This window comes from Coenobita brevimanus, chromosome 71 (assembly GCF_032717465.1).
Source record: "Coenobita brevimanus isolate Jiangsu-jjx chromosome 71, ASM3271746v2, whole genome shotgun sequence".
NCBI classification, from domain to species: Eukaryota; Metazoa; Arthropoda; class Malacostraca; order Decapoda; family Coenobitidae; genus Coenobita; species Coenobita brevimanus.
Window position 1 is genome coordinate 30,029,918 of NC_137024.1, and position 23,467 is coordinate 30,053,384.

Sequence of the window (23,467 nt, forward strand, 5' to 3'; positions counted from 1 at the left end):
GTGAGGTTGATTGCCTGCGTAAGTCCTGCAGGTAGTACAAGAAGGCGTTCTTACACCTTCTTGATATCGCAATCCTGAACAGTTTCATACTGTTCAAGGAGCTTGTCAGGAAACCTCTCTCTTTACGAGAGTTTGAGAGAGAGCTTGCACGCGAACTCCTTGAGCAAAATTCAACTGCTCAGGTGACAGGTGCTAGGCAGGGGACAGCGACTCCAGTGGACAGGCTCAGCTGTGCTGAATATTTCCGTTGGCACAAGATTGTGGAGATCAGGAGAACAGCAGCAGGTCGTCTGGCATACAGGCAGTGCCATGTCTGCCGCACAACCAAACGCCATCCCCCAGCACAAAAAGAGACCTCGTACCAATGTGCAGAATGCAAGGTCCCCCTATGCCCCAAATGCTTCTCAGAGTATCACTCCAAGCGTGAGTACTGAGCAGGTGTGTGGGGAACTGTAAATAATGTACAGCAATGCACAAGTTTGTGTATTTTCATAAATGAGTGATAAGTATAATAGTATCAGTGAAGTATAGTAAGTGCTAAGATGTAAGTCATTTATAATAAGTTCTACAAGTGCAAATAAGTGATTTATAGTAAGTGCAGTACAGAACTTGATACTGTGTATTGGATATTGGTTTGAAAATTATTGGAAATACAGTAGAACCTCTTTGGTCCGGACCCCGTTAATCTGGATATTTGTTAATTCGGACAAAATTTAAAAATAATAAACTCCAAAAATATGTTGAAAATAATTCTAAAGTCATTTTCAGTATCAGTGCGGAAAGCGATCATCACTTGTTTAGTCTCAGATCATGCTAGGTCGTAACATGGGCGCCTGTACACACGCTAGCATTCATTCCATCATCTAGTTCACCGACCATTTATATTTTTACGCCGTATTTCAAAAGTTAATCCTCCTTACCATGCCCCCTAATGCAAGTGTAGCTTCTGCAATGAATAAAAGTGTTAAAAGGAAGCATGTAACACTAAGTATTGCAGGTAAAGTGAAAATACTGGATAAAATAGAGGCTGGTGTTCCTGCAGGAAAACTCATGAATGAGATTACCCTGATGGTCCGGACAATCTGCTAATTTGGACAACCCTTCCCCCTGTATAGTCCGAACTAGAGAGGTTCTACATTTGCATTTGCCTACGTGTTACCTGAAAGAAAACCTCTTGTGAGCGGGCCACAAAGAACAATACCTGCTTGGCTATACCTAAATTATTTCACTCAGTACTCAGGGAGATTGTGCCAAATATGAGCATCAGTGTATCTGTGATGTGAAGTACAAATAATGTTAGTTGTGCGAAACATTTATATGATTTTCGCTATAACCCTGATTAGTACAAAGCAGTCTGATTTACAGTACAAATACAGTAATCCCTCCAATATCCGACATAATAGAGCCATAGGGTGGTCCTGTCCAGATATTGGGCCCCAGCCTTCTTGACTTGTACTTATGGATCCTAACTCAGAAAAACACCTATACAACTCCCTCTGGACATGCATAGCACCTATTTAAGACCCAAATCACACCAATAAGGGACATAAAAGACTGAAATAAATGCAAAAGAAGCATAAAATGAGGTTTTTGAGGTAGGTTCATACAATATTCAACATTCTGGGTACTTACAAGTCCCTAGCTCCTGGACTGGTAGTTATGGACCCTAACCTAGCCTAACTCAGAAAAACACCTCCCTACTGCACATGCATAGCACCTAAGACACAGCATATTCATACCAATAAGGGACATAAAAGAGTGAAATGAGGTGTTTGAGGTAAGTATAGTATGGAAAATACAGTAGAGTACAATATGAAACATTCTGCCTACTTACAGCAAGTCCATGGCCATCTCGATGAATAACCGTCTCCTCTCAGACTCTGACAGTAAGAAGGATTTTCTAAAGCACTTGCAGTACACTGTTCATGAAGTCTTGCACTAAACTTAGTCATTTGCACTCAGAAGTCCATTCTTTTCACAGTGCACACTCTTGTCTTACTTACGCTCCATTGTACCTTAATGAAATAAGTGTTGCACTCTGCACTGTAAGTCTTTCCACTCTTAAAACCATTTTCTAAACCAAAAACACTCAGGTTAATTTATGTTACAGTTACAGTCCATTAAATTTTTGTCTTTTCACTCACAACTCTAAATCCTTAACACACTCGTGACGAGAGACAGGTGGAAAGTGGGGAGGATGATGGGGCGCTCTAGCAGACGTCGGAGGAATGATGCGCCACAACAAAGCTGTCCCGCGCCCCGCGTGTCAAGTTCAAATTACGGATGGGAAAAAATCTTCTTTTTTTTTTTTTAATTTTTTGCGGTTTTCGGACCATTTTGGGAATATTGGATCCCGGGACGATTATGTCCGGTTAGTGGGGATGTCCGGATATTAGAGGGATTACTACCTCATACTCTACGATAATGCGTGAAAAAGCAACAACATTTACTTGTCAAAGTGTTATTATGCGTAATGGTGATGTACAGTGCAGTTCTAAGTGTCATAGTAAAGGAGAAATATGATTATTTACGAAAGAAGTGAGAACAGAAAAATGAGGTAAAGGAGAAATATTCCTTACGGAAAGAGTGAGTACAAAAAAACGATGAGATACTGTATTTCCTTTCCTACACACCTACAGGACACAGAGGCATTATGGAGCGGGCAGTAAATCCTTGGGTGAGCCACATGAACCGGGTGATGACTCATTTTCACGGCAGTGAGTAAGGAGTAGAAAAAACGAGTGGAATCTTCCTCATTCCTTCCAAGGATGCACGGGCAATGTTACAAGCACCTCTCCAGGCAGTGCTGCCAACACTAGCCGGCTGGGCCAAGGCCACAGCCAGTGGTTCGCTCAGAGCAGCGCACCAAAACGTGAAAAACCACTCGTCTTCAACTCATCCTTACTCATTGACAGGACCACCTAGAGACCTCGGGATACCTTCATTGGAAAGAGGAAGAGTTGATGAGTCTTATGAACTTTTATTTGAATCTCTAGTTATTATAGTTTGACAGATATAAGGGTTTGAAGTAAGGGTATTTTTCCCAAAATATCAGAAATTGCCTGTAGGGAGGCGTGTGCAGCGGCTGGGAACCCCCCGGTGGCTAAGCGTTAAAATACTGTACATAAAAAATGTCCGAAGTTAGGGTGTTTTACGGTACTGTAGTTTTCTTTGGATGCATACTTTATTTCCAAATTTTACTGAAGTTTTGCAGATATTCAGTCAGTATGATGCCAAAATTATTCCCCTTTTTTTAAAAAGAAATGTACTAACATTCTGTCAAAAAATAGTTGAGGTATGTCCATTGAAAGAGAGGTACTATAAAAGAACCACATAAATACATAGTATACTGTATTGCAAATAAAGTCGTGTCATTGTCTCAGGTACAGTTATAGTATCCTGAGGTAGTATGTGTCTGGGTGCATACTAGGGGACCCAAATGAGATGTCAGTTAGAAGAAATTTACCTGGGATTCATCATGCTGTATTGATTGATGATAGCAGCACTTTCAGTTCATCGCAACAATTTATGCCATCGACTGCCAAGGGGTAAAGCACTTTATCGGGATGTGGTTTTTATTTGGGTTTGAGTCCAAGGAATCTTTGAGATTAATTATTCACCTGATGTCAGTCAGAGGAATGACTGGTCACCTCCACCTTCAGTGTCAGAACTTGAGTCGCCTCATTCCAGGCCTCCAAATTCTGATACAGCAGTTGATCGTTGAATGATGTCTAGATGGATGGAAAAACCTATTATACTGCAGAGTTGGAGAATTTTCAGTTTAGTCTGAGATTACATCTGTATTGATGCAAATTTCATTTCATTCAGAAAACCTCAGGCCAATCCTGTATGAATATCTAGCACTTACCTATAAGAGGTAATAGTAGGTGGTGGTGACCATCATCCACTCACTTGATGTAGCACTGCCTACTTCTTCCTTCACCCGTATCATTCATTTTCTGTGCCTCCCCTCCCCTCTTTGTATTACTCTTATCTTTCCTGTCACTTTTCATGACTCTTCTTTCCATCTCAGGTGGCATTACATAGAGTGAGAAGCCTAATGCTTTCCTGTAAACCAGAAAGCCATTTACATCACTGGATGGTACCCATATAACTAACCCACATGTGTTACCTAAGTGTCAGCAAGTGGGTTGGCCGAGTGTTAGTGTCCCTTTCCATAAAAGAACCAACTCAGAGTCAAATGGCCGACCCATGCGGGATTGTGATATCTGGCTGTGATAGAAATAGACTTATAAAAGGAAACTAGACTTATTTACTCCATGCACAGAATTGACTTTTAGATAATTTATATGGATATTTGTGTGTATGCCATATAGCAGGTGTTCATCATCAGTGATGAAAAAAAGTTATTGTGTTTGCAGTTCCTATATGGTTCTAACCGCTACCTTATTCTAGATTAGTGTGTTTCTCCATCTGTTCACCATTATACACCCATTTAGTTACAGTTGATTTCCATTTATTGTACTTACATGATAAGTTTATTGTAGTTCATTGTACCTCACCTAATCAATATGTAGTGAAATGGGCAATACAAGAGTATAAATTTGGTTGCCCCATCAGGAGCATATGAGCAATAAACAAAGGATGATGGATTGGTAGGTGGATGAGGACAGCAAAATTAAAGCAGCAGTTTTTAAATTGTGCACTGTCTTTACAGGTTGACACTCACATTCACGCAGCATCGTGCATGAACCAAAAGCACCTCCTGCGTTTCATCAAGAAGGCAGTAAAGACCCACCCAGATGAGGTGGTGTGTGGTGGCTCAGGTAAAACCATGACACTGTCTGAGGTATTCGCCTCCATGAATCTCACAGCATATGATCTCTCCGTGGACATGCTGGATGTACATGCTGACCGTAACACCTTCCACAGGTATGCACACTGAACGACAGAACAGGTATCCTCTAATTTCTGGTAGGGTTGTGTCAAGTAAATTCCTCATAGATAACAAATTGTCAGATGCCAAAGATATTGTTGATATTGTAATATGAGTTCTATGGGGTTACCTCCAATGGTTGTCAAAGGTGACTTTTATGTGACTCTGTGTAAGCAGGGGCACTCACCATCCACTCACTCATGATGTATGGAAATGGCTGCACTGAGTTGAAAGTTAGAGATATTAAACTGTGTGAATGGCTGTTTGAGTGTGAATGAACTGTGAAGTGTTGAGTCATCTGCATATGAATGGATGGGATTGTGGGTGATTGATAAGAGATCATTAACCCCTACGCTTCGGTTGATGTGTATAGCCATCACGATTTTGGGCTCAGAGAAACGCAGGTTGACTTGCAGGCATCTTTATGCCACCCTTTGAAATTTAACTTATCCTTACTCATCAATGGGACCACCTGGAGACGTGAGGATACTTTCATTTGAAAGAGGAAGAGTTGTTGAGTCTCATGTATCTTTAATTTTTTTCTCTAGCTCTTTTAGTTTGGCATATATTAGGGTTTGAAGTAAGGGTATTTTTTTCTGTCACGGATATCTACCATAGGGAGGAGCGTGCGACATTGGAAAACCCCCGGTGTGTAGGGGTTAATATGAACTGGGAATGGTGTTGGCGCCAGAACTGATCCTTGTGGCATGCCGGCATAAATTGAGTGGAAATTGGAATATACATCATCTACTTTTACTCTTTTTTTTTCTGTTGCTGAGATATCAGGAAAGCAAAGGAACAAAAGACGTTAGTCCATAGCCAGGGAGTTTGGATTGCAGGGAATGGTGCCACACACTGTCGAGAGCTTTAGAAATATCAAGGGCTACTGCATGAGTTTCTCCCTGTTGGTCAAATGATTGATGGATGGTATGAGTCAGGAGATTGAGTATATCAGTGGTGGATCTTTCATGGTGAAAACCATATTGTCTATCACTAATTAAGTTGTTGGATTCAAGGTGTCTAACTGTGTGCATATTAATTACAGTTTCAAATACTTTACCAGGAGAAGACGTAATAGCTATTGGTCTGTAATCAGAGGGGTCAGTGGAACTTCCTTTCTGTGGAACTGGATGGATATTGGCTTCTTTCCATGGTTTAGGGAACGAAGAAGTACGTATGCATAGTCTGAATAATTTAGCGTGAACATAGGCAAGTTCAGGGGAGCACTTTTTCAAAACAGTCGGAGGAATTCCATCTGGCCCTGGAGCTTTGTTAGTTGGTAAATTGTCTGTGATTGATTTTATGTATCTAGTCTGTATTTTAAGTGGAACAATTTCTGGAGAGTCAAGTTCTGATACAGGGACGTTCTGGCTGACATCCTCTAAGGTAGAATTTCTGGCAAACGTTCTGGCAAGGATATTCACTTTACCATGTGGGTCATTTGTAATGTTACCATCTGAAGATTCTAGTGGGGGAATGGGTGATGACTTGTTAAAGTTATTATTGAAAGAATTGAGAGTTAACTAGAATATTCCATTGTCATTAGGATTGTTAAGTAGTTTTGATGCTTGGTTTCTAAGAAAATTTGATTTAGCGAGATTTATTACTGCTTTTGCATGGTTTCTTGCAATTTTAGATTGACAGTGATTCAGATGTTTTTATTTTAAGTAAGAGTTATGTTCTAATGACTTTTGGGCTGTTGCTCTGGCACAGATGCTATCAAACCATTTTGGAGAGTTCGGTCTTTTACTGAACTGTTGACTTAGTATGAATAAATCCATACCAGCTAGTATATAGTTATTAATGTGGGACTGGGTAGAATTGATATCACTAGAGAAGAAAGACTGCCATGGAATGTCAGCAGGATAATTTCTAAATCCATCCCAGTTTGCCCTATCAAAGTGCCATCAGAGCACCCTGACTGGTTCAGAACAGGGAGGTTTGGGGGAGCCGACTAATGAGGCTTTGATGAGATTGTGGTTGGAGGATCCAAATGGTGACATCACTTCTATCTAGTACTGATCTGGATTATTTGTCAGGACTAGGTCCAAGAGATGGGCATTATGGTCAGGATTATCTGGTATTCCGGTTGGTTACTTTACCAACTGCACGAGATTAAACGATTCTGCAAGCAGTTCGCACTGTGGACCAGTATCGTCAGTCCTGGCAGAGTGCAATAACCATTCTACATAGTATACATTTAAATCACCCAAAATGGTAAATTTGGTATTAAGGGTAAAGTTAAGGTTATTCAACTGTGTGGATACGAAGTAAAATACGCTGGGTTCTGAAGAAGCACCAGGGGAGCGATAGACTACTCAGATATTTTTGGTAATATTTAGATAATTTAATTTATACAGTGAATAATCAAAATTAGTTGAAGTTTAAAACAGTTTCAGCTGCAAGTTCAGATTTGATATAACAACGATTGCCACCCTTGTTATGGAAGTTTGTGAGATGGTAACCAGGAAAACAACATGGGGATATTTCGGTAGAGGGAGAGATTTGAGGTTCTGTGAGGAACATGGCTAGAGGGGATACGAATTGTAGGAAAAAATTAACTGAATTCAAATTGGTACTGAGACCACTGATATTGACGAAGAATAAGGCTGCACCTGCACTTCCCTGCTGACAAGCATGAATGGAATTTGCAACAGTCGCTGCTGGCACAGTTGCTCGATAGCGACCGGGAGGACCCTGCACCGCCAGCCCTACCCTGCCAGTGGTGGCAGTCCGAGATACAAGACCTATATTTTAAGAACAATAAAGCTACTTGAATAGTGAAGAGTATGTACGATGGTACAAAGGCTGCGGTGCGTGTGGATGGTGAACTAAGTGAATTTTTCTCTTTGAAAGTTGGGTTGAAACAGGGATGTGTCATGTCTCCATGGTTGTTCAATCTGTACATGGATGGGGTAATAAAAGAGGTACAAGGTAGGGTAGTGGATGTTGGAGTGGCCCTGGTGAGAGAGGATAGTGTTTGGAAACTCCCTGTACTGTTGTTTGCAGATGATACTGTGTTGTTGAGTGAAGACGAAGCGGAGCTGCAAGGCTTGGTGGATGAGTTTGGGAGAGTGTGTAAGAAACGGAATCTAAAGGTGAATGTAGGGAAGAGTAAAGTGATGGTCTTTGAGAGAGGTGAAGTCAGTGAATGTACAGCGAGGTTGGATGGTGAGGAATTGGAAAATGTGAGTACATTTAAGTACTTGGGTAGTGTGATGAGTAAGGATGGAGGTTTGGAGGGTGAAGTGCTTGAAAGGGTACAGCAGGGAAGAAAGGTTGCTGGTTCTTTGAAATCAGTGATAAGAAACAGGGAAGTGAGCATGGAAGTGAAAAAGTTACTTCATGACAGTATTGTGATACCAACTCAAACGTATGGAAGTGAAGCTTGGACGTTGTTGGAAGGACACAAGTCAAGAGTGAGAGCAGTGGAAATGAGTTATTTAAGAGGAGCCTGTGGAGTCACATGGAGAGACAGGCTGACGAATGAGGATATAAATGAGCGTTGTGGTGTGGATGTGGATGTGATAGGAAGCGTTATGAGGAACACACTGAGGTGGTTTGGCCATGTGGAGAGGATGGAGGGTGAAAGACTGACGAAGAGAGTGTATGTGAGTGAGGTGGAGGGGGGAAGAGGGAGGGGGAGGCCGAGGATGAGATGGAGGGATGGGGTGGAGAGGTATATGAGAGAGTGGGGTGTGAGTTGGGTGCAGGGCAGTGAAATGGCGGGGGAAAGGGCGACTTGGAGGCGATTTGTTTGTGGCCACCCCAAATGGGATTGAGGCGTCTGGCAATAGATAGATAGAATATTGAAGAAAATTATCTTATGCTAGGAATGCAACTAAAAATTGTTATGCAGAGTGGGTAAATATCTCTCTCCTTATTTAGTAACAGTATTGCTAAATTAGCAAGTTGTGAGGACAAACACCAATATGAAAGAGACTGGTAATAAAACTGAAAAATTAAAAGCATAGAGGTAAGCTACGGTAATATATTGACAGCTGATGACCACAGTGCACAACCTGCAGACAGCAAACTCTACCCAAGGTTATTAGGTTATTTCCCCAACCCCCCCATCAGCCATATTGGATAAGTGGGAGCAATCTGACAGTGTCAGTGAGGTGGTAGTAAAATATCTTGATCAGATTAGTGTAGTGGTGCTCTACATTGAGTGGCAAGCCATATGATTTCCTGTAAACCTGGAAATCATTTACAACGCTGGGTGGTAACCTTATAACCAACCAGCACGTGCTCCCTTCATGACAACAAGTGGGTTGGTAGAGGGTTAGTGCCCCTTCCCAGAAAATTAACTAAAAATACAAACAAGAAGCCTCAGACCAGGACTGACCAAAAGGTGACGACTAAGGACCGAACAGAGAACATAGTACAGATTGCAACACGGAATGTAAGGGGTGCAGATGATGAGATGAAAGAGAGAGAGAAATTGTCCAGGTGCTTGAGGGTGGGAAAGTGGATGTATGTGGATTAACTGAAACTAAATGGAGAGGTGAGAGTTTGAGAGTATGGATGGGGTATACTGTATGCGTGGGAGTAGGTGAGAATGAGAGGGCAAAGATGGAGTTTGGAATGTTGTGAGTAACAGATGGAAGTAGAATATAAGAGAGTATGGATCAGTTGGCTCAACGATTGTGTGGGTAAGATTGAAAGTTGGACTACAAATGTGGGCAATTGTGTGCATGTATGCGGCAATGCAAGATTGTGCAAGCAGAGTGAGAGAAGAGTTCTGGACAAGTGTGGAAGCATGCATGGAAAAATTTGAAAGGAATGAGAGAGTGTTTTTGATTGGAGATATGAATGGAAAAGTAGGATATGTGAAGATGGATGGAGTAGTTGGTGAGTAGGGTGTGCCTGCAGAGGTGGATGCAAATGGCAGTGCTTTAATAGACATTTGTGCTAGGAGGGGGTTGGTGATAGCCAATACCCTCTTCAGACAGAAAAATGATCCATAGGTATACATGGCTAGTGGTGAGAAGGGTGGGTGGTGAGCTGAATGAATGGAAGGCAATGATTGATTATGTGTGTGTGGATGATAGTATGAAAAGGTGTGTAATGGATCCAAGAGCATATAGAGGTTGGGGGAGTGGACATTCTGACCACCACTTGCTGGTGATGAGAGTCAAGGTCCAAATGAAATGGAGAATTAGAAGGGAAGGACAGGAGGAAGTAGTTCATAGAAGGAGGGTAGAATGGTTACAAGAGGATGGAAAAAAGCCAGAATATAAGAGAGAAGTAGAGAAGCAATTGGGTAAACATGAATTGGAGCAGATGGGGGACATAGAAGGTGTGTGAAAGATATTCACAGAAGAAATCTGTGCAGCATGTGAGGTGGTGTGTGGGATGAAGAGAAGATGAAAGGGGGTGTAGGGAACAGCATGATGGAATGAAGAGGTGAAACAGGCTGTAACACAAAAGAAGAAAGCATATAGTGAGTGGATGGGAAGCAGGGACGTGGAAGAAGTTGAGAGACGGAAGAGAGAGTTACATGTAGGGAGGAAGAGAGAGAGGAAAAGATTAGTAAGAGAGAGGAAAATGAGTGGATGAGGAATTTTGAAGGCATTTGAGTGTGAAGTGGAGGAAATGTATGAAAATGTTCTGGAAAGAGGTAAAGAGACTTAGACAGGGTGTCAAAGAAGTTTGTTAGGAAGTGAAAGATAAAAATGGTAGATTACTAGTGGAGAAGGGAGAAAAAGTTAGCAGATGGAGAGAACATTTTAAGGAATTGTTGAACATAGAGAATGAAAGTAATGTGATTATAAGTGGCTGGGGAATGGCTGGGAGAACAGAGGAAGAAATCTGTAGGATGTAAGTTCTGAAAGCAATGATGAAAGTCCAGATGGGGAAAGCCCCAAGATTTGATGGAATGTGTGGTGAAATACAGTAATCCCTCCAATATCCGACGTAATAGGGCCATAGGCAGGTCCGGATAGTGGTCCTGTCCGGATATTGGGCCCCAGCTTACGGACTTGTACTTATGGACCCTAACTCAGAGAAACACCTATACAACTCCCTCTGGACATGCATAGCACCTATTTAAGACCAAATCACACCAATAAGGCGCATAAAAGACTGAAATAAATGCAAAAGGAGCATAAAATGAGGGTTTTGAGGTAGGTTCATACAATATTAAACATTCTGGGTACTTACAAGTGCCTGGCTCCTGGACCGGTACTTATGGACCCTAACCTAGCCTAACTCAGAAAAACACCTTCCTACTGCACATGCATAGCTCCTAACACCCTATTCACACCAATAAAGGACATTAAAGAGTGAAATCAGGTGTTTGAGGTAAGTATAGTATGGAAAAAAGTACAGTATGAAACATTCTGCCTACTTACAGCAAGTCCATGGCCATCTCGATGAATAACCGCCTCCTCTCGGACTCTGACAGTAAGAAGGATTTCCTGAAGCACTTGCAGTACACTGTTCACGAAGTCTTGCACTGAACTTAGTCATTCGCACTCAGAAGTCCGTTCTCTTCACAGTGCGCACTCTTGTCTAACTTATGCTCCATTGTAACTTACAAAGTGTTGCACTCTGCACTTTAACTTTTCCCACTCTTCTAACCATTTTCTAAAGCAAAAACAAACAAGTCTATTTACGTTAAATGTTGTTTCAAAATTGTATTCTCACTCACGACTGTAAATCCATAACACAACACACTGATTTTTTCACTGCACAACACTGTAAATTCCCATGTGGTCTAGTGGAGAAGTTCTTGCTGTTTAATCACTGTCAGAGTCCGAGAGTATCACTGGCAGGTGACCTAAGGGTGCATCGCTGGGCCGTGGTGATGGCATACCCACTGCAGACGACTCTGAAGACAGACGCAAACTCATGTTGAGCGGTGACTCCACTGTGACTGATGTGCTGGGCTGTGGCTTGGAGCATGAGGGCCTGTCTTGGGGAGGCAACGGAGTGGAGCCAGGGCTGGGCACAGCAGGGGTCACGGGCCTGAAAAAACTGTCAATGGTTGATTGACGCAAGGACCGACGATTCTGACGATTTATGATGCGCTGCCTGAAAGCACGCACTTCCTCCACAAGTCCCAAGGGCCCCATCTCTCTGTCACAGTCCTGGTGTTCCAGGTAGTCGAGAACGAACTCTAGGTGTTCCCGGAGTGCGCTTAGCTTGGGGATGGCTGGAGTAGTGTCATGCTGAGAGGAGTCCGCATCATCATCGCCGTCCTCGTTGGAATCTTCATGCTGGGTACTGACACCTGCAACTGAAGATGCGATCTCGATATCAGACAATGTCTGATACCCAGGATCGCCCTCGTCGTCATCCAACCACTCACGCACATCGTCCACATCAACATCGTCGCCATGCATACGTAGCCGTGCATGGAAGTCATCCACGTCAAACCCTAGAAAATCGTACTCCACATCCGTTCCAAGAAGCAGACGAGACCAACCATTTTCTAGAGTCTTGACAGGGACTTCCTTCCATGCACTGGCCCAGTTGTAGATTGCAGACTTGATGTTGTAGCGGCGAAGGTTTTCCAAAGTCCTCTGGCCTGGCGTGTCTCGTCCCTCCCTGCGTTCGTCCTCGTCCTCGAGAACAACCATCACCTCATCCAGGAACTTCCGGTGGTATAGGCGTTTTGTTGCCACGATCACTCTTTGGTCCATTGGTTGGATGAGAGCAGTTGTATTAGGTGGCAGAAACATGCACCTAATCCGGCCATTCTCAGCCACCAAGTCCTTGTCGCACGGGTGGGCAGGTGCATTGTCGAGGAGAAGGAGGGCCTTTACCTGGTCGCGCGGGATTCCCAGTGTCTTCGTCTGGTAATTGATGACCTCCTTGACGAAGTGGCGGTGGAACCAGTCTTTGAAGATCTGGGCTGTAAACCATGACTTCAAACAATGGTACCAGACGACAGGAAGGACATCCATCACCCCACAAAGACACCGAGGCTGCTTTGCACGGCCAACAATAACGGGCTTAAGCTGGTGCATGCCGTTAGCATTGGCACAACACAAAGCAGATATCCGTTGCTTGGAGAGCTTGCGGCCAGGTACACGCTTCTCCGTCTCCTCGGCTAGAGTGTTCGTTGGCAAAGAGCGATAGAATAAACCAGTTTTGTCAGCATTGTAGACTTGACCGAGAATGAGGCCTTCCCTGTCGATCAAGCCCTTCACCTTGTGCCGAAACTCGTCAACTCGATCCTTGTTAGCGTCCAAAGCTTTGCCATGAGCTTTACGGTTGGTAAGGCCATGCCGTAACTTGAACGCGAAGAGCCAACCCTCGGATGCCTTGAAGTCTAGGGTGTCGTGAAGCCCGGCGAACTTCTCAGCAGCAGCCTTCAGCTCCGTTCCACATACCATCACACCAGCAGCACGTTGGTGTCAATACCAAATCAATGTGGAGCGGTCGATTTCAGCAAACTTGGGAGTAAACATCACCTTCCTCTCGACGTTGCATTTGCTTCTCGACGAGAAGTAGCCGTGTACTGCATGAGTTTGTCTTGGGATCTCTTGATATTGAACAAAGCAGATTGGGCCAGGTTGAACTCGCGGAGGGTGCGTGACAAAGACCACCCCGCATCTACTTTCTCCAATATCTCCCGTTTCTTCTCCAGAGTCAACACAACTCTCTTCCTCTTCTCAGGCGGCGGGGCCATCATCACACACACTAATAGGAGGCCCGAGAGAGCAGGAGTGCGTGCAGCAGGTAAGGAACCACCACAAAAGCGCGCATGTGGGCAGCCATGACGACGAGCGTGCACTCGCGACGAGAGACAGGCAGAAAGTGGGGAGGATGCAGCGGCGCTGTATCGGACGTTGGAGGAGTGATGTGCCACAACAAAGCTGTCCCATGCCGCGCGTGCCAAGTTCAAATTAGGGGCGGGAAAAATTCGTTTTCCCCCCCCCCCCCCTTCGAATTTTTTGCAGTTTCCGGACCATTTTGGGAATATTGGATCCCGGGATGATTATGTCCGGTTAGTGGGGATGTTCGGATATTGGGGGGGTTCGGATATTAGAGGGATTACTGTACTGAAGCATGGGGGAGAGATAGTAGTAGAATGGATGTGGAAGATGTGCAGATTGGCCTGAAAGGAAGGTAGAGTCCTGGAGGGTTGGAAGTCAGGTATAATTATTCCCCTGTACAAAGGAAAAGAGGTAAAAGAAGTATTTGGTAATCATAAAGGCATTTGTCTTCTTAGTGCAATACGAAAAGTATATGGTAGGATACTTATTGACAGAGTTAGGGAAATAACAGAGGAATTAATTGGAGAAGAACAGGGTGGTTTTAGGAAGGTAGGAAGGGAAGAGGTTATGTGGATCAGATATTCATTGTTAGATCTTTAGTGGAAAGTTTCTAGAGAAGGGAAAGAAGTTGTGTGCTGTCTTCATGGATTTGGAGAAATCATATGACAAGGTGGATGGACAAGGATTGTGGAAAGTATTAAGAATATGTGGAGTAGATGGGAAGTTGTTGAATGCCGTGAAGAGTATGTATGAGGGTACTAAGGCTGCAGTGCCTGTGGATAGTGAACTGAGTGAATTTTTCTGTTTGAAGGCTGGATTGAAACAGGGATGTGTCATATCTCCATTGTTGTTCAGTGTGTTTGTGGATGGAGTTATAAAAGGGATACAGGACTAGGCCAGTGGATGTTGGAGGAGCCCTATTGAGAGAGGGCAGTGTTTGGAAACTCCCTCTACTGTTGTTTATAGATGATACTGTAATGTTAAATGAAGACAAAGGGGAGCTGCTAGGCTTAGTGGATGAGTTTGGGAATGTGTAAGAAACAAAATCTAAAGATGAATGTAGGGAAAAGTAAAGTTATGGTCTTTGAGAGAAGTGAAGTCAGTGAATGTACAGTGAGGTTGGATGAGGAGGAAATGGAAAATGTGAGTGTGTTTAAGTACTTGGGTAGTGTGATGAGTAAGGATGGAAGTTTAGTGGGTGAAGTGCATGAAAAGGTACATCAAGGAAGAAAAGTTGCTGGTTCCTTGAAAGCAGTGATAAGAAACGGGGAAGTGAGCATGGAAATGAAAAAGTTACTACATGACACTATTGTGATACCAACTCTGTCATTTGGAAGTGAAGCTTGAACCTTGTTGGAGGGACAGAGGTCAAAAGTGAGATCAGTGGAAATGAGTTCTTTGAGAGGAGCATGTGGAGTCACATGGAAGGACAGCCTGACAGAAGGGGATGTGGAGTGTTGTGTTATGGATGTGGATGTGATAGGAAGCATTAGGAGAAACACACTGAGGTGGTTTGACCATGTGGAGAGGATGGAGAGTGAGAGACTGATGAGGAGAGTGTATGTCAGTGAGGTGGAGGGGGGGGATGGGGAAGGGAGATGCCAAGGATGGGTTGGAAGGATGGAGTGGAGAGGTATATGAGAGGAGGGTGTGAGCTGGGAGCTGGGCAGTGAAATGGCAGGGGACAGGGCGACATGGAGGCAATTTGTTTGTGGCCACTCCTTACGGGATTACGGCGTCTGGCAATAGATAGATGGATAGATTAACAAATTATGGGACAAAAAGTATTGGAAACTGTCACATACCTGTAGTATTCATACTGTTCACATACAGCAGAAGATTAATGCTTTTTTCTGCAGTGCGAGGGAAGACAGGTAACTGTGCAAGGGAAGTGAAAAGTCAGGTGGCACAGGGAAAGAGTGGATGGTCCTGTGAAGGCCTTGATATGAAACAAGGTCTGAGTGCGGAAGCAGCAAGAGGATTGCTTAAAGGAGTTATAGTTCCCACATTAACATGGGTGATGAACATGAAAAGTCAGGAGTTAGAGCAGTGATGATGAGGTTCTTGAAAAATGTGTGTGACGTGCAGAGAGTAAATAGGATAAGGAAAAATATGATTCATGAAAGATGCAGAGTAAGGAGTTCATGGACAATCGAGTCAAAGAGAATGTGCCTAGATGTTCTGGTCATATGGGGAAAATGAATTATAAAGATTAGTGAAACGTGTGTGTGTGGGCTTACAGGTGGGAGGAGGCATAGCAGTAAACCAAAAAGAGCATGGATTGATGAGTGTATTAGAAAGTGGGGAGTGGTGGTTGATTGGAAAACTGACAAGGGTTCAAGCTATTTGGATGAATTTTGTAAGGAGGAGGAGTGTGTGACAAGGGTTTGGCATCTCTTTTTTTAACTAGAGTCATCAAAGTCTGATAGATAATTTTGAAGCGCATATGTGTGGAAAGGTGTGCCTGAGGTAGAGTAAGGATTCCAGGGACTTGAATGCTAAGTGAATGAGTGTATGGCCTATTTAATTGGGAATGCTGTTGAGTAGTTCTCTCATTGTATTTTTTATTTTTTATTTATTTTTTTTCCCTTGTACTTCACCCCACCTGTGGCCAGGAAAAAGAGGCAGGATGATGATGACAGTGATGATATTCCTTGTAATCAAAATTATTGAAATTTTCAGTTATTGTTGTACATTGCTTTTTGGATTGACATGGCCAGCATGCCACCGCCAGCAAGAGTTTACTTTTCAATGACTAAATTGTGCTCTTGTATAAGATTTTTGTTTTTCTGTTACAGTTTTTTATCTTATGTCAGTGATCATAGTTCTTTTTTTATAAATGTCTCATATTATCATGTCCTCCTTCAGGTTTGACAAATTCAATGCCAAGTACAACCCTGTAGGAGAGTCGCGACTACGTGAGGTATTCCTGAAGACTGACAACTACCTCAACGGAAAATATTTTGCACACATTATAAAGGTGCACCACTAGTTGAGTTTGGATTGGGTGTTGGTTTATTACCCATTCATTCACTTCAGTTCTCAGTAGAAGTTAGTTTTTTGCATGGCTGCTTTCAGTGGATTTTCATTTTTGTTATGTAATTGTATTCATGTGGTAGGTGGGGGCACTCACCATCCACTCACTCGATGTAGTGCTGCTCTCGGGTGTCTGCCCTTTCTTCTCCTCCCTTCTTTCCGTCCATCCTCTTCTGTCTTTCTTTCCTTCAGTCTTTCCTCGTCCTTCTGCCTATGGGTGACTTTACACTCCCTCTTATGTCATTCATTCCTTCATTCTTTCCTCTTCCTTCTGCCTGTGGGTGACTCTGCACTAAGTGACAAGCAAAATGGTTTCCTGCACACCAGGAAACCATTTACTATGCTGGGTGGTAACCATGTAACCAAATTTTTGGCACCTGGTGGTTGAATGGGTAATTATTGTGCTCCAATCGGATTGAGCCAGTGAAGGTTTGTATCCAAGGGGTGGTTGGGGTTTATTGCTCACGTAATGCCACTCAGCGATGAGTGAGGCTGGTCACTTTCATCTTAAATGTCAGGACCAGCTGCCTAGCCCCGGGCTCCCGTGCTCCTCATGGGGCAACGTAGGATTGGATGATGGATGGATGGATGAATTGTATTCATATAAGTGAATTTTCCTTTTCATCTATAAATTAACTTTTTGGGTAGTTTTTTATCAGTATGGAATCATGTGCTTATTAAAAAAAAAAAGTAATTAGTAATTATATATTCAGAGTGCAAAGTATTGACATGGGGAGGATCTTTTGATGTGAAATCCCCATAGCTTTAAATGGCAAAGCACTGGTTATGTTGTGTTGTAGTAATAACTAAAAAGACATGTCGTATTGAAGTGTGGATTGTACCGGGCTATTCAGGAAGTGATGTATGACCTTGAGGAGAGCAAATACCAAAATGCTGAGCTGCGTCTGTCAGTATATGGAAAGAGCGCTGATGAGTGGGACAAGTTGGCACAGTGGGCAGTACAACACAACGTACACTCCGAGAACGTCCGCTGGCTTATCCAGGTTCCACGTCTCTTGTAAGTTTTTCAGTCTTTAATCATCACCATCATCATTGTCATGTTCGTCCTCATCTTCATCCTTTCCATTGTATCCCAGTTTTTTAATCTTCCCTTGGAACTTGCCATTATTAAGTTGTAGTAACTGTGCCATCTCCTAGTTACTGTGTACTTTCATGATTGTCTCACTCTGTCACTTCTGTTCCTATGGGCATGGCTTTCAGTCATTAAGATTTTATTAAGGGCTGTTGTTGTGGCTGAACACCAGTCATGTTGGGCCCAGCTAACCCATTGACTGCAGGTAAGCACCTGCCCCTATGGGGTTGACCCATATGTTCCCTACATCATTGATGTGTCTGCTTCCTAGTGTGGCACATACTGTGCAGTGCTCCAGTATGTGTCTTGTATTATGTGTGCCTGTTCTGCAAGCCGGGTACATGTCATCTTTGGTTCCACCTAACCCAAATCTAAGCTAGTAACAGAGGAGGTCTGGATGATATTCTAATCTAGGCCTAGCTAGGAGAACTCAGTCAGCTTTGTTTAAGGATATCTGTGATGGATGTAGACTTGAATGATGAGTGAATGATTGTGTTGTCCATTGCACAGGACATGGCTTAAATGATGAATGAATGATTGTATGGCCCATTTCCCAGGACATGCTTTTTTTCTTCCACTATTTTTTCTCATATAATGTTCCTGGGCCCAGCCTCATCCCATCCTGAGGTGGAAAAAACAAGCAGATCAAAACTGTGCAGCACAGCTTCATAGCAGGAGACTCTGACAGCAGCTGCAAATGATGAGGAGCCTACATGTGGTAGCACTGTGTACCTTGGGTGGAGCTAAGTAGCTGCAGCATCCACTCAGGAGCCAAACCTCATCATTTTTCCCAGCACTTTGCCATGGAGAAGGAGACTGTTCTGGCTCTGCTGAGGTGCTGTCTACCACAAGGGGGTGCTAGGTCCTTTCATGATGTACTGTATGTTACTGTACTGTGTCTGTAGGATGACTCCACAGAAGCAGTTACATGTCAGCCAGGAATACTAGACTTGAGCAACAAAAGCAACAACAGTAAGTTTCTGTAACTTTATCATACCCTGCCTCCTCCTCTTTCTGCCTAGGGAAATGCTTGACCCATTCCCAGTGAGCTAAAAAAAAAAAAAAAAAAAAAAAAAAAAAAAAAAAAATTGGTCAGATGATGATGATGATGTATGTACTGCCATTGTCATCAATCATTCAGTCTACCCAGTGGGTGATGTCCTATCCTGCCTTTCCACTAAGATGTGTTCCTGTCTCTCATTTCATGCAAACCTACTTTTGCTATTGAATTCCTCAGTCTTTTTTACCATCTCATACTCACCTGTAAGAGTGAAGTTAATCTTTAGTGTTGTTTTATTTGCTTTGCAGGCTCATCTTGTCATTTTTTTATATAGTAGTCTCTCTACTGACTGTGAACTGTATTGTGTTGTCAGTGATGTATACAAGACCAACAACATCATGGAGAGCTTTGGCATGCTGCTAGACAACATCTTCCGTCCCCTGTTTGAGGTTACCATCGACCCATCCAGTCACCCGGAGCTCCACGCTTTCCTTCAGTAGGTTGACTTATACTTTGCATATTTGATCAGTGTCTTTTGATACAGGAATTGTCACAGAGGGAAGTAGGCAGGGCTGGTCATCTTCCCCTTGTGAGTTTAAATTCAGCAGTACACACACACACACACACACACACACACACACACACACACACACACACACACACACACACACACACACACACACACACACACACACACACACACACACACACACACACACACACACACACACACACACACACACACACACACACACACACACACACACACACACACACACACACACACACACACACACACACACACACACACACACACACACACACACACACACACACACACACACACACACACACACACACACACACACACACACACACACACACACACACACACACACACACACACACACACACACACACACACACACACACACACACACACACACACACACACACACACACACACACACACACACACACACACACACACACACACACACACACACACACACACTGGGATTGTAGTTACATACTCTGCACTTTTAGTATTGCAAAATGGATACATACTTTAGTAAAGCAAATTTGGAAAAGAAAAGGGATAAAGGTAAAAAGCAAAATGATGATTTCTACCAAGAACTGGTTGAAGTGGAGACCCACAATAGACTGGTTGAACGTGTAAGCAAACTAGAAATGGCTTTCTAAAATGAAATTGATGAAATAAAGAAGCAGATGCACTAGCAAAAGGAAGAAATAGAAAAACTAGGAAGGGAGGCCAATAAGAACGACACAACCATCAGTGAACTAACAGTGGAATTGAGTACACTTTGGAAGAAAATGAGTGAAATGGCAAGTACAGTAGTCAGTCACGAGAGTGTTATGGAAGAGTTCAAAAATGACACAAAGACAATTAGGCAAGTAAGCAGTGTTACTGACCAGAGCAGTGATATTGAGGAGAAGATAACACAGGTGAATGAAGCTGTGCAAAGCTACAAAAATTATGTGGAAACCACATATGCTGAAATGGTGAAAGTAAAGAAAGACTTAGAAACAAGGGTGGAGGAAAAAAGCATTAAAAAGGAAGTGAAAAGAATAATCCAAAACAATCCAAAGTTAGTCAGAGATTCAGTAGATATAAACAAATCTATAGTAATCACTGGTATAGAAGAGGAAGAAGTAAAAAACAAGATCACAAGAGACAAAAAGGAGATGGCAAATGTAATGAGCTTAATGAAAGAAGTATCAGAGGAAATCTGTAGTAAAGACATAGAGGAACACAAAACGTTAGGGAAATATGAGAAAAGCAAGACAAGACCTCTAAAGGTGACTTTCCAGGGTGTAAACACTGTGGAAGAGATACTAAAAAATGCAAAGAATCTTATGGAAAAAGAGGAGTTCAGAAATGTATGGATAAAAAGATGCCTAACACAAGAGGAACTGGAATTACTGAAAGAGAAAAGGGAGGAAGCAAAAACAAAACATGAGGGAAGATCAGAAGAGGAGAAGAAGAAATTTTTTTATAAAGTAATAGGATTGCAGGTACGAAAGTGGTACACAAACAGGATGGAATAAAAAGGAGGAAGGTAGTAGAACCATGTCATGACAAGTATATAAACAAGATGATAAAGTTGATGTACTCAAATGTGGATAGAATGGTATCTAAATTACTAGAGATGAATGATTATGTCAGAGAAAATGAACCACAAATAATATGCCTAACTGAAACAAAATTAACACCAAGGATATCCAATGACATACTAAACTTAGAGGAATATAATATATGGAGAAGAGACAGAAATTTAAGAAAAGGAGGAGGAATTATAATATTAACTAAGAAAAATCTAAAAGTCAATGAAATAAAACTAGATATACCATCACAAGTAGAACTGATTGCAGTAGAGATCAACACATCTGAAGGTAAAGTAATTGTAGCCAATTTGTACATGCCACCCAGATCAAACACATGGGAAAGAGATGAATATGAGGACCTGGCAGAGAGTACAATTCAGAGTTTAAGATCATTACTACATAAAATGGAAGAGAAATCAGAAAGAATTATACTAACTGGGGATTTCAATACAAATATAAATTGGAATACTCTAGATATAATTAGCCAAGAAAGCTGTTGGGACCAAAAGCTCCTGGATCTCGTACAAGAGTTCTTCCTAACACAACATGTGAGGGAAACCACCAGAGAAAGAGGACTTGATGTACCTTCAGTGCTAGATCTAATATTTACTAGGCAAGAAAATGATATTGACAGTTTAATATATCACCCTCCACTCGGCAAAAGCGATCATGCAATACTAAATTATAACTTCAGGATAGCATATGACATAGTAAACAGCAGTGACAGTTACAAAAAGAGCCTAAACTATAAAAAGGGAAATTATCAAGACCTAAAGAAGTATTTCTTAGAAGTTGATTGGGAAAATGAGCTTAGAGGACAAGATTTAAATGCTGTATATAAATAATTTTGTGAATTTTATGAAATAGGAGTCCAGAAGTACATCCCACAGCACAAAGAAGCAGATAAGAAAATACAGAAATGGTTCAATACAGAATGTAAAAAATCAAAAGAAAGAAGAGATTTGTTGTGGAATACATAGAGAAGACACAATAGTGAAAGGGCATATAATAATTAAAAACAGGCAAGAAACGATTATACAAGAATAAGGAGGGAAACCCAAAAACAGTTTGAGGAGGATATAATAAATAAAAGTAGTGATCAACCAAAGCTGTTTTACAGCTATATCAGAAGCAAAACCAAAGTAAAAGATGTAATACAAACAATTACGGGCGAGGGAATCACTTATACACAAGAGAAAGATATTTGTGAAACACTAAATAAGAATTTCCAATTAGTTTTTACAGAAGAAAAAAATTTTGACAGGGACTATGTAGAACATGCATGTCCACACATACTACCAGATATACAAATAGCAGAAAAAGTAATACAGGAGGAGTTAAGTAGATTAGACAGAGGAAAAGCAAGTGGTCCTGATGAAATTTCATGTTGGGTACTACGAGAATGTGCAAAGGAGTTAAGTAAACCATTATTTTTAATTTTCAAGAAATCCTTGAGTCAAGGTAAACTACCTGATATTTGGAAAAAAGCAAATATTGTCCCCTTATTCAAGAAAGGAAATAGACAAAATCCACTCAACTACCGACCAGTATCACTGACCAGTGTTGTAAGCAAGGTATTAGAAAAGCTTATAAGAAAAGCTTGGGTAAATCATCTAGAAGAACACAGTATGATAACAGAAAGACAGTTTGGTTTCAGAAAAGGAAAATCATGTGTTATTAATCTGTTGAGCTACTATGACAGAGTAACAAACACAATACAGGAAAGGGAAGGATGGGTGGACAGTATCTGTTTAGGTTTCAAGAAAGCTTTTGACACAGTACCACACCAAAGACTTTTATGGAAACTGTACCATCAAGGAGGAATTCGAGGCAAACTGTTTTGTTGGATGCAAGACTTTCTCATAAAAAGAGAAATGAGAACAGTACTAAGAGGAAACTATTCATCATGGAAAGAAGTGACTAGTGGAGTACCACAGGGTTCAGTGCTGGCACCAATCATGTTTTTAGTGTATATAAATGATATAAACAGTAACACTAGAAATGAGAGCTATCTGAATATGTTTGCAGATGATGCAAAAATACAAAGGAGAATTACTAACACAGACTCTTGTAAAGAGCTACAAGAAGAATTAAATAAACTTCATGAATGGAGTAGTACATGGCAAATGGAATTCAATGTGGACAGGTGTCATGTAATCAAGTTTGGTAAAAGTGGAAAAAGACCTGATTGGGATTATAATTTAGGAAATAAAACCCTATACACATCAGAAAGAGAGAAAGACCTAGGTGTGATCATCAATAACAGACTATCTCCGGCTGACCACGTCAGCGAGAAGGTACGGAACATGTATACACTGCTTGCAAATATGAGAATAGCATTCACATTCATAAATGAAGACATGCTAAGAAAGATAATAACATCATTCATTAGACCAACCCTGGAGTCATCTCAAAAAGCACATAGATAAGATTGAAAAAGTTCAAAGGGCCGCTACAAGATGGATACCAAGCTTAAGGGACCTAAGCTACAAAGAAAGACTAAATAAACTGAATCTGCCAACACTACAGGAGAGAAGGAAAAGAGGTGACATGATAATGCTATATAAGTGCATATCAGGGAAGGA

General features: G+C 41.9%; 1 protein-coding gene across 1 annotated transcript in view; it reads left to right on the forward strand.

Moving 5' to 3' along the window:
- Positions 1 to 23,467, forward strand: part of AMPdeam (AMP deaminase) — a 317,845-nt gene that overhangs the window by 190,124 nt on the left and 104,254 nt on the right. Inside the window, exons 11-14 of the mRNA XM_080277977.1 lie at positions 4,679 to 4,893; positions 16,495 to 16,606; positions 17,517 to 17,680; positions 19,129 to 19,251. Coding sequence (XP_080134103.1) covers positions 4,679 to 4,893; positions 16,495 to 16,606; positions 17,517 to 17,680; positions 19,129 to 19,251 — 614 coding nt within the window. The remainder of the gene's footprint in view (positions 1 to 4,678; positions 4,894 to 16,494; positions 16,607 to 17,516; positions 17,681 to 19,128; positions 19,252 to 23,467) is intronic.